The following is a 15248-nucleotide window of genomic DNA, read 5'->3' as shown; positions in this document are numbered from 1 at the left end:
CCACTAAAATGCATTACAACTAAAAATTAAGAAATGGAGAGTCTTACTAAGAATTGTGTTCTTACCTTTTCCAGGACTTAGGTTTTGGTCTATAAACACCTTAAGCTCTCCATTGGCTTCAATTAGTCCAGCCTGTTAAAGAAAGCAACTTTTATTAAATTTACAAACACAAACAGCCTTTTATTGGTAAAGATGAAAGGTATCTTACCAGTAGCCTCTACTGCTACCACTCTCATTTTGTCACACTATGTACTGTTTGGGGTATAGTACTTGTCAAATTTTAAGGTCTTGATTTTATGAACACCATATTCTTTAAGAGCAAGCAGAAAATCAGTTTACACCTACTTTGCTATTTGTGTCCTAAGCCCTTACAGTGTGTATACATTGTTTTAACAGACAGCTGAACACTCTTCTAACCTTAACCACTGACACCTGCAACTACAATCTTCTCTTTGTAGATGCTATTCACCTAATACATAAGGCGAAAACATTACAGCAAAAACAGTACAGGTAGTGGAGAGTGCCTGGGCCATTTTAATTATGAAAAATACCGTTAGTAAGAAATATCTTGAGCTTTTCAATTATTATTTCTTTAAAGATCAGAATACAAACCTCTTAAGTGAAAAAAGCTATAGGGTGACATAAGGTTTACAAAGTCATCACCATCCTTGAGAAACCTCACAATAGTGATTACTTTTCAAATTATTATTAATTTATGAATAGAGAACAGGATGCAGTAATTTCTTTGTATCTGCAGAAAAACAGTTTCAGAAAAAATTAATCAGCACAGGACACACTGTTTCCATTTAGAAATATCAAGTTAGTCAATACCTGCACTTAACCACTGTGTAGCACATGGTGCTCCAGAGGCTGCAAAGTCCTGAGCTGCATTTTGCACAGCTGCAAGCTACTAACAACCGTGAGCAAGAATCAAGTGTTTTGCTGTCAGTCAGCAGCAAAGCTTTTCCCTTAGAAGTCTACCTGAAGAGACCTAGTTGAGATCTGCCAGAAGTCTGGCAAACAAGGAAGCCACTAGATGATGCTGTGGAGCCATTATTATTCAGGTGTATCAGACCAAGGATTTCTTACCAAAGACAGGGAACTCTAAGAAACAGGAAACTTTCTCTCCTCAGTGAATGGGGAGAGAAGATGATGGAGCATAGGAGACAGGCTGGAATTACACAGAAGACAAATTTTGCTAAGGGAGGCATAAAGGACAGTGGCCTGTGGTCCAGTACAGAGCTGGTTGCACAGAGGAAATAAGTGAGCAGACAATAGAAATGATGGATAGAATGAAGAGCCTGTGGCAGTTCTGTCCTCCATTCCCCCATCCTAAAAAGTAACACAGTAACACAGTTTTAGGGAGGCTGCAACAACTCTTCAGTTGTTTCGGAACACTGCCCTGTCATCCTTCCTGCCCACAGCCGGTATTTCTAAGACTCACTCAAACAAATCATGGTTTTAGCACCCTATTCCCAGGCACTAGAACTCTTCATAAGCCTCACTCTTTATCACACTTAACTACATAAATCAGAAAGGCAAAAGACAACATCAGACACATCCAAAGAAAAAGGTATACTCATCAATATTGAGATCAGTCTTGTGTACAGAGGTTATTAGCTACACTACGGCAGCATGACATTCCAGAACACTAAAACCCTGTGGGAAAATATGAAGGAGAATTTTTGGCTAAGTTTTACCTAATACTCCCATTCTACCTAAATTTCATAACAGAAGAGTTAAACCAGGCAGGAAGTGCAGTCTCATTATCATAATTTCTTTCAATGTGGTACTTAAGTTTGTGTTCCACAGCAGAGGGAGACTTGTACGCAGGACACCTGCAAATTCTTTTTTCCATGAGGATAAATAAAGATTATAAAGGAGACTGGGAAAGCATTTAATATATTGTGGTTTTGATCGGAAAACCACCAAGAAAATGGCTACCTTAATCTGCAATGTTTTTCTTTTAAGCACATGAATTTAATGATTTTGAATTATTAAATCCATTCATTGGTTTAGTACACAAATGCAAACCTGCACCAAGTGCACGTCAGTTACAGTGATATTCCAAAACCAAATATTTAAGCTGTGATATTCAGCAAATTCAGGTATTAATGCAAATCATTATTTCAGTTATTGGAAAATGAGGCAATTCAGTAATCAAGTACTTATTGGAATTATTGGTCCCTTCCATTTCCTATTTTTTTCAAATTAGAACATCTCCTGTAGAATCTTTTCTATTCATTTTAAGTAAATGAACCAACATCATAGTATCAAATAATCTGTCTTCTTCTGCATAATTAAAACATACAGTGAAAAAATATTACCCAAAACAATATGCAACCCCAAAAACCATAATTTAATCTAGCATTACAAAGGCTCAGGTTATTGATACATGCCCTAAACAATGCTTTTGTGTGACTGAAATTACTTAAGTCACTGAAAAACTAGAGAACATTTGGGAAAATACATCACAATCAATAAAAGAAAATAATTTGGGCAAATTCAGAGAAGAGCAATCACCAAGTAACAAGAAGAATCCCCTCAGGGACCACAGTACTAATGACCAATATACAAGTTGCAGTTGCACTACCTTTCTACCAGTGTCTTACTAAAGGTTCATCTCTAGCAGTTAAAATGGCACGTAAATATTCAACTCATTTGTAAACACATGCCCAGAAAGACTCCAGGAAAGATACCTGGAATTAATATCACAGCTAAATACCACCTCCAGCTGCTATTATTCATAGTGACAACTCAATTCTAGTGGAAATTCTGTTATTCCAGCCCCAGTATGCTCTTCACTCTCCTGGATACACTTTTAATTCTAAGGTTAGCAAAACTTATCTCTGGTTGAAGGGACAAGTTTTGGTCAAAGAAAACCAAGAAGCAAAACTTCCATCCCATACAGAATTCTGGTGTATTTGTTCTGAAATGGAAACACTAGACAAAACATCTCTCAGTGTGCATTTTGAGAACATTCTCATTATTTTTCAAGCCAGGTTATTTTGGAGGAAGCACCAGGATTACTTCGGGATCTATGTAGCATAGCACCCAAAAGAAAGAAAGAAAATAGAGGAAAATGTGACTTCCATTCCATATATTATAATCACAGATTCACAATGAACCATAAAAAAGAAAACAAACACAAAACACCACTAAAACCAACTCTCCTCCCCACACCTCACCCCCCAAAAAAACCCACACAGGAAAAAGGATTGGGTTTTCCCCAATGGAAAGGTAACTTTCTGCCAGGAAGGGTTCAGACATCAAGGAAATTCTATTTTCTAATAAGAAAATGCACTTAGTATTTAGGCCTAATCAAGTTACTCATAACAAGTTATTTGGATTTTCACTATTTTCCTTTGTGTTCTTTTTGCATTACACAGTTTCTTCTTATCTTCTCATGATTTTCAGTCTCAAGATGCGTTACACCCTTTGATGGTGATCCTGGGGCTGCTTGAAATAATAATGCTCTTAGTATCTGAATTTGAAAGCTCAGTAAGTGAGTGCAATGTCATAATTCAGCAAAGTTTTCCTCTTTGAAGACACACATTGGCTATGTCTACTTCTCTACAAAAAGAAACCTGTGAAATCCTGAAAAAGCAACAGATACAGATACAGCCTTCATTCTTCACACACTACAACAAAGGCAACAATGATTTTAAAAAATAGCTTTTGACATCCAACGTAGCATCTAAACTGTAATAACTTAATATCTTCCCACAGATCATCAGAAAGGAGGGTAAAGCCCACTGGACAAATTAGTAGATCTGGGAATTTGAACTGTGGAAGCTGTGGTGGAGTGGAGATCCCAACCATCACTGAAGTTTGCTCTCAGCTCTTTGTTCAGAGCTCCTGAGGAAAAGAAATGAACTGAAGGGCTAAACATATAAAAAGTCAACTAAAGTTAGCTTTGGCCTGCTATGAGATCATCGGCAGTCCTAAGGACTGGGAAGTCTATTTCTGTTTTGTTTACAAGTGAAAACTGAAAAGCACTACAAGTGCCCTCAGCCTGAAAATCAGTAAACTGGGAAGTATCTTTTTGTTGGGACTGAAGTTAATCACAAACAAAATTTTCTTAAGATGCAGAGAATTTCAGTTATTGAAAAGTCCTTAGAGATTATGAGAGAATAATTTAGTATCTTACTAGCAAGCTACTATTTGCAGTCTCTGAAGTTATGCACTAGAAAATCAACATCCTTACAACAAAAATGTAATTTCTTCCACAGCTTTCCAGCCTTGGAATTCAATTTCTTAACAAAAACTGGCATCAAATTATTCACTAAACCTTTAAACTAAACAGGAAAATATGCAAGGTGAGTTTGGACTAAAGGACAAAGAACCTATAAAAGCAAGAAGTTTATCTGACAAAAACAAGGCTGAATGAGTACATATGCTACATATATCAGATTTAACCCGAGATGCATGTTGTCTGACACTACTTCAAATAAGTATGGGGAAGAGAAGGGTGCTATTGTGCCACAGAAATACCTCTTCTACCCTGCTTCTAAGTAATGAGCCAATTTTAAGAAAACTACCTGAAAAAGTGCTGAGGAAGAGCAAAAAAGGTAGAGATATATGGAAACAGAGGTACCTGCTACAAGGTTGTTTCTCAGAAAAGAAACATTCAGTTGTTAACAGAAGATTAAGCCCCATAGGGTATGGAGGCACAGGACTGGGCTTGACAAAGACATACAGGTGCCAAAAATACAAGAATGGTTAAAGAATGGGAGTCAGAATGGGACAGTGTGAAATAGAGACTATTTTGGGACTGGCTGGGAAAGACACAAAAAATGAACTGAAAAATCAGATGGAAGATGGCAGAATTAGGAGTTGAGGTAGAGAAACTGTGAGTCGCTGAAAAAGTATAGGCAATACAAATGATGAGAACCTAAGAGAGCTTTAATGGAACAATGAGATCAAATCCTGTGAGGAGAAGGGAAGAACATGGAAAGTGGGAAAATGAATACAATCTAAACTACAACTGAAAGGGGAAATAAGCTGGGACTCAGACAGAGAAGTTCAAAATAAATTAGGAAAGAAGCAGCGACAACAGAATCAGAAAATGGAGGAATTGGGAAAGAAAAGCATTTCCACCCAGAGCTTGTCAGAGGCATTGGTGCTGATGGGTTGATGGCTGGACTTCTTGACCTTGGAGGTCTTTTCCAACCGTAACAATTCCACAGTTCCATGACCAGGATGGTGCCTCTGCTGTCTACAGGCATTTGCAAAGCCTACCAGCAAACAACCACCCATCTTGTGCCAAACTGCACCCAACTCAATCCATGATGATCCCCAGGCATTTTAAAGGCAACATGTCTAATGGCTCTGTGCTATGCAATTTTACTATGGGTCACTTTATTGACAATGCAGAGTTCCTTTTTTTGTTTGCCTTATTTCAATATCAGGAAGCAACAGAAAATAAGCAAAGTTACAAAGTTAAACTGGATAAAGCTTATAATCAGAAATCTTATTTTAAGACTGCTTAAACAACCTTTATTTTTCTTTCACCCCTATCCATATGCAAATATCATTTATAACAAGATGATAAACTACTTTCCCCATCATCCAGGGACCAGAGCAAATGTGCTATGGGAATGAATTATTCTGCAACTGCAAAAGATTATTTTTATGAGACATCCATTTCATTTTTTGCAAAAATTAAAAGGCAATCAAGATATCAAGTAAAGGAATATTGTAGAAAAGGGCGAAAAGTTCTTAAATTTAAAATATTTGGATTTCATTTTGAAAATTAAGCCAGTGAGATCTATTCTTTACTGTATAAACAACATAAAAATTTTTGAAGTTGGGCTACAGAAATCTGATTGCTCAAAATTCTCAGATGTGTTGTTTTATTGTTTCAGTAGCCTTTTTCTGAAACAGAGATAATCATATCACATCCTCAGTTCATGGCAGTATCTTCAAGATTAATGTGTCTGCCAACCACTCAGCAATGAGCTAAACCACAGAAATGAGCTTCCCAAGAAGTACATTTGAATTTGTAGCACCTTAACTAACAAGGCATAGTCAAAGCACTAAAATAAAGGTCTGGATACCACAGAATTGTGAAGGCAAAAAGCTAAATACAGGTGAGAAGCTCAGTCAAACATTGTCATTCATCTGAAAACAGGCTCTGCTGATCCTGCAGGTAAGCTGGACACTGAGCAATACACAAAATTACACCCAAGGTCTTTTTTGCAGAATATGTCATGACCGCTAGCTTCTTGGCTGCTCTTTCTGACAAGAGCAACACATCCAGAATTCAGCAAAAATTAAACTAAAAACTCACTTTGAAGACAAGTCACGTGGTGGTCCTGTCTAAGCAGCCAACAGATCAAAAACACCTCAAGAGTCACAAGTCATTCCACAGTGTTGTTTCTTACAGTAATTCAATTGCTCAAGTGCTATAACCCCTTCAAAACTTAAAGCTGACGTCCCCAAAACTAACTGTGAAGCTGTAAGAACGAAGCAGAATTGAATACGAGACTCCTAGTGGTGAATATGACATCAAAGCACCGCTTTTCCACTTTTACCACAAAAATTTTATGGTTTTATTACCATAAAATAATCAGAAAATAAAATAGTCATTAGTATCTTCCAGGACTAAATACTCATATGTGGAGGTACCAGCAGCAGCCACTTCCACAACTACATCCTGCAACCATTCTAGATCTGACCGTAAGAGACTTATTTTTCCAGCCAAACCCAAGACTTTAGAGCAGCTTGTTCACCAGCTGTGTGAACCACAGCTGAAATCAACAAATAACATTACAAAGGACCCTTCCAGAACCATTTGCCTCACCAACCTCCTTATCAGTGTATTACAAGGCTAGAGTGGCCCACGGTACAACTTTCAACCAAGTCTGTGTAACAAATAATGCAATTCTGGAACACTTAGCAAACGTAATGTAACACAAAACAAGTAGCCAGAAGCATTTTTGGGGAACATGGACCACTGTCCATCCTTAAAATCAGGTTGTCTGCTATCTGAGAACTGTCCTCATAGAGACAACATTTAGTAAAGACTGATCCATCTTCTTCCCACTCCTAATTAGCCATAATAAATCTCCATTAATAGATATCCACACAATCAAACGCAAACATTAAAACAATTGATCCCCAGCGTAACTTAACTTCCAAAATCTGCACTTTTGCTGAGCCTGTTGCCATCACAGTGTAGTTATTCAGTAAAATACTGCAACATACCTATATAAAGCCACTGTCACTAACTGGCACATACAACCAGTAAAGTTTAATTAATAAGTAACACTTACAGACTACAAGAAAATACTTCATTTAGACAAATAAATTGGCAATGTGACAGGCAACTTCTGAGCTGCTGTTTCCTGATTTTATAACAAAAACCAACACAGGGGAAAAACAGCTTTGACTGCATATCTGTATGTATAAAACAATGTATAAAAGAGAGCTTAAAGATCACTTTCCTCCTGCCTTGTTTGAAAAAGCAAATTAAAAAAAATCAGCAACATCCAAAATCCCAAACAGAGATGCCTTTTTAGATGAGCTAATTTCGTAATATTATTTGATCGTTAGTTTGCAAACTTCTGGACATGTTAGAACTCACTAAAGGCAAACAGAAGTAGATTAAGCTACTGAACTAAAATGATATCAAAGAAGGTGCATGACCGCTTGAGATTCCTCAAAGACTTAACTTCTCTAGCCCGCCTCAATGAAATTTCCAGTACATAACCCAAAAATAAACATAAAAGGAGAAATTCATGCTGGTATTTTAAGGAAAGTCTGAAAAATGATTTGAAGACTTCTCAATACTTTCTAGGGATTGAAAGTGCATCACATAAAAAATTCAAAATAAAGTGTTTTTCCTACTCCCACTGGGTTGTTGTTTTTAATCCATCCCAAGCTTAACTTTTTTAGCCTTACTCAAGATTGATGTAGAAACATAACACGGAAGTTATTAAAAAGTACAGCCTTTGTGGTATTCTGGCAAAAAATTAATACAAAAGCATAGATTTTGACCTTCCACAAAAACAGCAGCCATATTAATCTATCCAGTAAAACTGTGTGAAGAAGCCAGTTTGCTGTGGGTTTTTTAATTTTTTTAATATTCTTTGAGCAAAATATTTACTAATACTGTGAAATAAATCCACTAGATTAAGCTACATACCTGAATGTATTCTGAATACTCAACTAAAATAAACCACCAGCGTTAATTCCCACATCTGTACAGCTCTTAAAAAGTAATGTTAGATCAGGTGATGAACTTTTTACACTTTTTATGGTGTGTCCTCATATTTCCACATGTTCTTCCATGTGGAAAGCCCATGTGGAAGCCTCAAACACGGGGCTTCCTCTGCAAAACTGGATAGATGTGCCTTATCTACTATTCAGTAAGATTCATTAAAGTACCATAAAAATCTAAAGAGATACAGTAACTTTTCTACAAACCAGGCATAAAGAGAAGAATCCCTCATAATTCAAGCAAAAGGTAACAGTAGAATATAATTTTTAAAAATAAATTAAAAAATCTAATTTTAGAACAAGCAGTTTCAAAGCCAACACAATCAGTTACCTATGAAACACTAACTCAAGAACAGCTCTCAAGAAAGGTATTTTAGCCTGTGAGAAACTCTAAAGGCTAACACAGTGGTGTGTCAGTTCAAAACGTTTTTGAAATTTTTTTTCATTTTCAAGTTCTCTGTGCACAATTTGTTTTTTAAACAGCTTGAAGCAGTCCATCCACTAATGGTGAAAAACAAACAATCACAAACAACAGGACTAGATAAGAATATTTCATTTACATGACTCATCTGTTCTGGTAAGTGTAATTTTGGAGATCAGAAGGAACCATACTCATTCCTTTTGTCTAGCCTTTTTCTCTTCAATATTTACTGTAACACCATGCATTATCCTCAATAACAGATCCAGTTCCTGCAAGTGGTTGTATTAAGAGTACAGAAATTCGGCAGACAATAGACTCCACTGCTCCTGCTACCTCTTTCCTCCACTGAGTGCTGGAGAAAAGATCCACAAGCATCTCTTTCCTTATGGTTCCTTGAGAGGCCTCAGCAGTTCAGCAGTGACAGAAGTAACTGAGGGGAGAAACATGGTCGCCCCACAAGTTGGATCTTCAGCCTTGTTACAGAAGCTGGTAATTTAGTGGTGGAAAGTATGTTAACCAATGCTACTAAAAAAAAGTATTTATCATCTTAATTTACAGATAATTCTCAACATATAATTGAATATAAAAGTGGCCAGCAAGCAGTGCTCAGTCTTACACTGGGAGCTGGAAAAAAAAAATCTATCAAATTTGTTTCTTGCTACATTAATTCCTTCTACTTCATTCAATCCTGCCTATTGGCTGTACATTTGGCTCCTTCAGCTCTTGCCTGGAAGATGCCACATTTTTTAAGTAGTGGAAGAGTTCACAGGAGACAAGGCAAACTCAGAGTGATACTGATTAACCAGAAAGAGGAGTTCTGACTAAGATGAAGTTTCTGGAGACTGCCCATATGCAAGGACCAAGAAATTTCCCACACATTGCAAATGTAGGTGTAAAACTGTACCAAAAACTCCTGATCTCAACTTGTCATCCAGACTCTGAAAAGCAATGCAATGATCCCACTCTCAAGGTACACGAGTCCTTGAGATATGGCAACTGCTGTTCTCCTGTCCACGTGTATTTTTCCATTGTTTCTTTAAATTGCACAAAGAGTAAAGCCTTTCTAGAAACTAAGATGTCCTGAATTGAAAGTGATATACAACGTCTGCCTGATTCTGTTAGAATTGCTTCTCAGTTTCACACAGTGCTCCTAAATTCAAAAATGGCTGTGCTTATTGCTATTACCAGATCACACTGGAAAATGAGTGCTCCTTTTTTTTTGCCCTTTATCTTTACTGCACTTCAGATCCCCTACCCAAAACATAAATTGATATACCCATGGATACTTTAACCTTCACAAGCTAGTATTTCTTTTTACATTATTGTTTGTCAAGTTACCCAGCTACAGCATTGTGATTATGCATTTAAACTCCACCTGCAGGCTCTTAATTTAGGTGCTACATATGAATGTATTTTTTTCCCCCACCTCATAGCTTCCTGACTACTGCTGAGGAAAATCAAACTATTTCACATAAAACCCCAAAATATAAATGAAAAAAAAAATTAAAATCAATGTTTTGCTGCTTATTTTCTCAACTGTACACTCTGAAAAGCATTAGAGAGATACATTTTAAAGTCATACTTCACAGAATTTAGACCTGGATCATATAGTTCATAAACATTATTTTGGTAGCTTGATCACTACTTTTGCAATTCTTTAATACTTTACAAAAACATTTCACTGGGTTTGTCAGTACTCTCCATCACACTCCCCCATTTGTTCAATTATCCAGTAAAGTCTCAGGTCTGCAAATACTTACAAGTATTTGACTCTTCCAGCAGGTCTTATCAAATTATAGGTTTTAAAAAGCGGCATCAGAAGAACTGGAAGGGAGCAATAAAAGGAAAAGTGCTCTACTGCAGCAGGCAGGGAGAAGCATTAAGTAGGAGCGTGTTCTGTTGTGGTGCACTGTCCCCACACCCTCCCCTTCAGCAGGCAGGGCTCCCTGCTCCACTGTCACCACAGCACACTGGCCCAGCAGCACAGGACACCAGCGGGATGCACATCATCCCTGCACTCCCTGGCTGGAGCGCTCTGAACATCCCTGGCCATGGAAATGCCACCTGAAGCCCAGACTTAGGATTGCAGCAGCACAGCCACAGTTTAGCCATCTCAGCTCTGCTGAGAAAAAGGGAAGGAAGAGGCAGGAGCAATCATCAACTATGCCATCTTCTTCACCAGTACATCTCACAGACAGTTAGAGCACTTGATGGGTGACATGGCAGAACCACAAGCCATTAATCACAGCAATATTTTCACATCAGAATGTTTAAATTTACAGCAACACAGGTTTTCAGAGACTCAGTGCCCAGAAATTTAGTGCTACTGTCTGTGTCATGCTTAATTCCATTATTCTGCTTGAAAAAGAACTTGGACTTTGAACAAAAATATGGAAATATCTTCCCTTCTGAAAATTAAAGAAGTGTTATACCAATTAACATCTCTATGTTATAGCATTAAACCACAATTCATAGGGCCCATATTCAGACCTAGAAATTTAAAATTTCCCAACACATTACGGTGTCACACTCAGTACACATTCTAGATGTCATGTAATGGTGGGTACAGTCTGCTAAAAGGTAAGCAGTTCATATTTCTTCCCTGAGGCAGGCTTGAAGTATATGTAGATGTTTTTAAGAACAGGTTAGACAATATTCAGTTAAGATTTCATACCCTTTCTAGCTACCCTGTTCCAGTGCTCAAGAACTCTTAAAATTTTATCTAAAACCTGACCTAGATATTCATTCTTTCAAATTCAGTTTATTACTTCTTTACAAAGATACCAAAAAGCAACTTCTTTTCCTATCTGTAGCACCTTCTCCTATTTCTTAAGTTTACTGTGAGATAGGTTATTCCTTCCTTTCTTCCTTAACTACGCTCTTCACTAGAATAAACTAGATCTTTCAAAAATAAGGTTTGTTCTTAAATGTTTAACTCTCACTTAGCTCTAGTAGGAAATTCATCTGTATTTCCAGGTGCTAGCAACTCTTCACTTAGCTGATCTCTCTCCCAAAAGCTAATATTAAACAAATGTACTTTAGTATCTCAATTACTTTGAACTGTTTCAAACCATCTTCTAGTCTAACACTCCACTTTCGTTTTCTTCCCGCTTATATGGCCTATCATTCCCTGAACTCTGCTATCTGTAATGTACTTGGCCACCCTTATCTCTTCCAGGCAAGCTTTGAGTGACTACGTATGTCTGGTTGCTTTTCCGCACATTAAGATGTTTTTCAGTTAAACTACTAAAATTCCCTAAAAGATTAAATTTTTAAACCACTCACTGATGGAAATTCCCACTATTTGAAAGCTGCAATATTCCACATTAGGTTGCAACCTGCTGTTTAACCAGTGAGTTGTATCATTCTTCTTTAGCTTGCATGCCATTGTTTTTGGGGGGTTTTGGGTTTTTTTGAAGGGGAGATATATTCTAATTTGAATACAGGCTAGTATATTGTCTTCTTTTCAATAAGAAAAGATGAAAGCCCAATTATAATAGGCATGAACAATGACTGACACCTTAAAGGCAGAATAAATTGAATTTTTTTTTATTAAGTACTGGAAGGGGTGAAGAGCAAACAAGCTCCATGAGGCAGGTCACAGAATCAAATCCGCCACCCTTAACGACAGCAGTAATGGAAATCTGTGGTGAAAGTTCCCAAAGCCTGTTTTTACAGACACTAACGGGCATCTTTTGGTAGACAGAGATAAACAATGAACACATATGGAAGATGAACCATCTTCCTTCAAATCTCTGATGCCTTCTTGAACTCAAGAAAGGCAACATTAGTTGACAGCAGTAGGCAACGACAGCCCCGCCATCTGAACAACGCTTGCTGGGTTTTTTCAATCCAATCCAAACCCAAGCTGTTTTAGTGTTCAATATGAATGCACATAATGACAACGGCCCAAGTGCTGTTATTAGCATAGGGAATTCTCAAAATTAATCACTCTGAAAAAATGGCAGCAGAACTGAAGCTGGTTTACACTGTCTACAGGAAAACAGCCTAGACTTGATGCACAGTATAGATAAAGTTCCACGTATTCATCAATGCCAGCTATTATAAAGCACGACCCCATTTGCTTTTGTTAATAAAAACATTCTATGCTTCTACATTTTATATGCTACAAATATACTTACATCTTTTGCCATGTTACCAAAGACTAAAAACCAATCGTTTTAAAATCTTGATGGCTGCAGGACACAGGGACAATGCTATTTTCTGGAAAGCAGAAAGCAAAGACAGCACCAGCTATAAAAAAAAAAAAATGAAAGGAGGGAAAGTTTTTACAATGGAAATTATTGACTACTACAAAGTACAATTTAGGTTTCTTTTTGAAAAAAACACGTTTTTAAAAACGGGAAAGTTTCCCATAACCACCTTTTCGTCCCCTGAGCCCCACGCTCACGTGTGGGGGGCAGTCTTTTCCCGACGGCGGGGCTGAGCTGCGCCCCGGCAGCGAGAGCCCTTCCCCCAGCCCGTGCCCGATCCCACGCGAGGCCGGTCCCTGTCCAGCTGCGCCCCTTCAAACACCGAGCGCTGGGCGCGGGCAGCGATCACGGCCTCCTCCTCCCCACCCCCATTTCCAGCAGCAGGCACAAGTAGGCCCCAGGGGCAGCTCCCCCCGGGGCCTTCCAGCCCCGCTTTTCTCCTCCTCCTCGCAGGCGGACGGGCCGCGACCGCACCGGGCGGCACAGACCGGCGGCCGCCCCTGCGCCTCGGGCACCCCGCGCCCGCCCGCGCCCCCCGACCGGGGCCTCACCGCCCGGGCAGAGCCCAGAGCCCCGCGCCGCCTCCCCCCGGCAGCGAGGGGCCGCGCTAATCGCCTCGGCGGCGGGGGCGCGGGCAAGGGGGGACGCGCCCGGCGGCACCGCCGGCGGCCGCGGGGGGAAGGGGCGGCGGGCGGAGTGCGCGTCCCCGCCGTCCCCACCCCCCCCGGCCCCCACCCCCCCCCCGCGCCGCCCCCCGCCTCCGCCCCCCGCAACCCCCGGTGCTCCCATCCTCGGGCGCGGGCTGCCCGCACCTGAGCGGCCGAAGGCAGAGAGAGCCGGCTCCATCCCCCGCCGCCGCCCCGAGACAGGGACACGGAGCGCGGAGCGGGAGCACCCCCCGCCCGCCGCCGCCGCGCTGCTGCCGCCGCTTCTGCTGCTGCCGCTGCGGAGGCGCCCGACTGCACATGTGCGGCGGCTGCGCGGGCCTGGCGGGAGGGGGCAGGGGCGGGGGGAGGCGGCGGGACACCGACATCGGCAGCCCGGGAACAGGGGAGGGAAGCAAGGAGGGAGGAGAGGGCACCGGCAGGGACCGCCTTCCCCCCCCCGCGCTCCGGGGGAGGGGGTGCAGGGAGAAGAGGCGGTGGGGGAAGAGGGTCTCCCCCGGCGGGCTGTCACTTCCCAGCGCGCCTCTGCCCCCGCCGGCCGCCAGCCCGCCGGGCTCCCGGCCGGTCGCCCCCGCACGCCGCGGCCCCGCACACCTGCCCGGCGCCGCTACCGCCGAGGGGCTGCCCGCGGGAATGGGGGCGATGCGGGTAAACGAGCGGGGACGAGCGAGCGCAGCCATCCCCCCCTCTTCCCACGGACCCTGCACCCGCGACCCCGCCACTCTTCCCCGTCCCTTCTTTTTTTCTTTTTATTTTTTTTTTTATGAAATAAAAAAAAAAAAAAATTGAAACTTACACTTTTGTGCGTCCCCCTGACGCTGCGCGCTGACGTCACGGGCGCGGCGCGCCTCGCACGGGCACACGCGGAGCGGCCAAGCCAACCCGCCCGCCCGCCGCTCCAAGGCGCGGAGGGAGCCGCGGATGGAGCATGCGCGGGATTTTCGCGCCTTCTTCCGACTCCCCGCCCGCCCGCGGTGCCGAGCGGTGCCCGCGGGCGCGGTCGCGCTGCCGGCGCGGAGCGGGACCCGGCGGGGCAGGGCCGTGCGGTTGCGTTGCCACAACATCCTGCTGCCGGTGCTTCCTCATCGCGTTTTGTCCGGCCGTTACTCGAGCAAAGTTTCGCTTGCAGCGATCGTTGCTAAAATTAGGGATTTTGTGATAATCCAAGCCATGGTTTTCCTTGGGGCGATTGCATCTCTTAACCTTGCGCCCAAAACTAAAGCACCTCGGGGCTGTGCAGCCTCTGCGTGCAATGACGACCGCAGGAACAGAGCATGTTAGCGAGGGTTGTGTGATGTAATTACATCATTGTCCCCTAAATTTTGGGGAAAAAAACCACAAACAACCCAGAACCTGCAGCGTTGCTGGGGGGCTACAAAGGCAGAGCCGCTATAGTGGAAACTGCGGGAAAGCCGGGAAAGCTCAAGAGTCGTGTTGCTCATAGGGGTGGATGCAAGGCTGATTGATGGGGAGGGACTGTACACAGTTCTGCACGTAAGATCAAGCCTGCACGGTGCAAGGCTCCTCATAACGCAGTGAAGAGGGGAGCAGGAAGTAAAAGGCTCGTTCTTTCGCTAAAATCATGCTGCTTCCTGGGAAAGAAGACTAGCTGGGAATAGAACACACGACCACAGAACCACTACATTGCAGCAGCTGACATATCCAGCAGAGAGTGCTGGAGAAGATGCATTTAACGAGTCGACGAGATTCGCATTCACTTTTACA

At 41.8% G+C, this 15248-nt stretch overlaps 1 protein-coding gene across 5 annotated transcripts in view; it reads right to left on the bottom strand.

Annotated features, from left to right (window-relative positions):
• The window catches only part of TFDP1 (transcription factor Dp-1), a 37585-nt gene extending 23152 nt beyond the window's left edge, over nt 1-14433 (bottom strand). For 2 of the 5 annotated variants that reach the window (XM_014252089.2, XM_005516582.3), the window contains exons 1-3: nt 13671-13794; nt 12787-12898; nt 66-132 (exon numbers count right to left, since the gene is read on the bottom strand). In XM_014252089.2, coding sequence (XP_014107564.1) covers nt 66-132; nt 12787-12798 — 79 coding nt within the window. In that variant the 5' untranslated portion in view covers nt 12799-12898; nt 13671-13794. Of the gene's footprint in view, nt 1-65; nt 133-12786; nt 12899-13027; nt 13153-13670; nt 13795-14319 lie in introns of those variants that run through there. The other 3 variants (XM_005516581.3, XM_014252096.2, XM_088051973.1) reach the window with 3 other exon arrangements.
• Nucleotides 14434-15248: the final 815 nt, after the last annotated feature.

This window comes from Pseudopodoces humilis, chromosome 2 (genome assembly GCF_049639895.1).
Source record: "Pseudopodoces humilis isolate 2021_Gansu_Grassland_sample_001 chromosome 2, ASM4963989v1, whole genome shotgun sequence".
In the NCBI taxonomy this organism is placed as follows: Eukaryota; Metazoa; Chordata; class Aves; order Passeriformes; family Paridae; genus Pseudopodoces; species Pseudopodoces humilis.
Note: the sequence above shows the minus strand (reverse complement) of the source record. Positions and strands in the feature narration are given on the sequence as shown.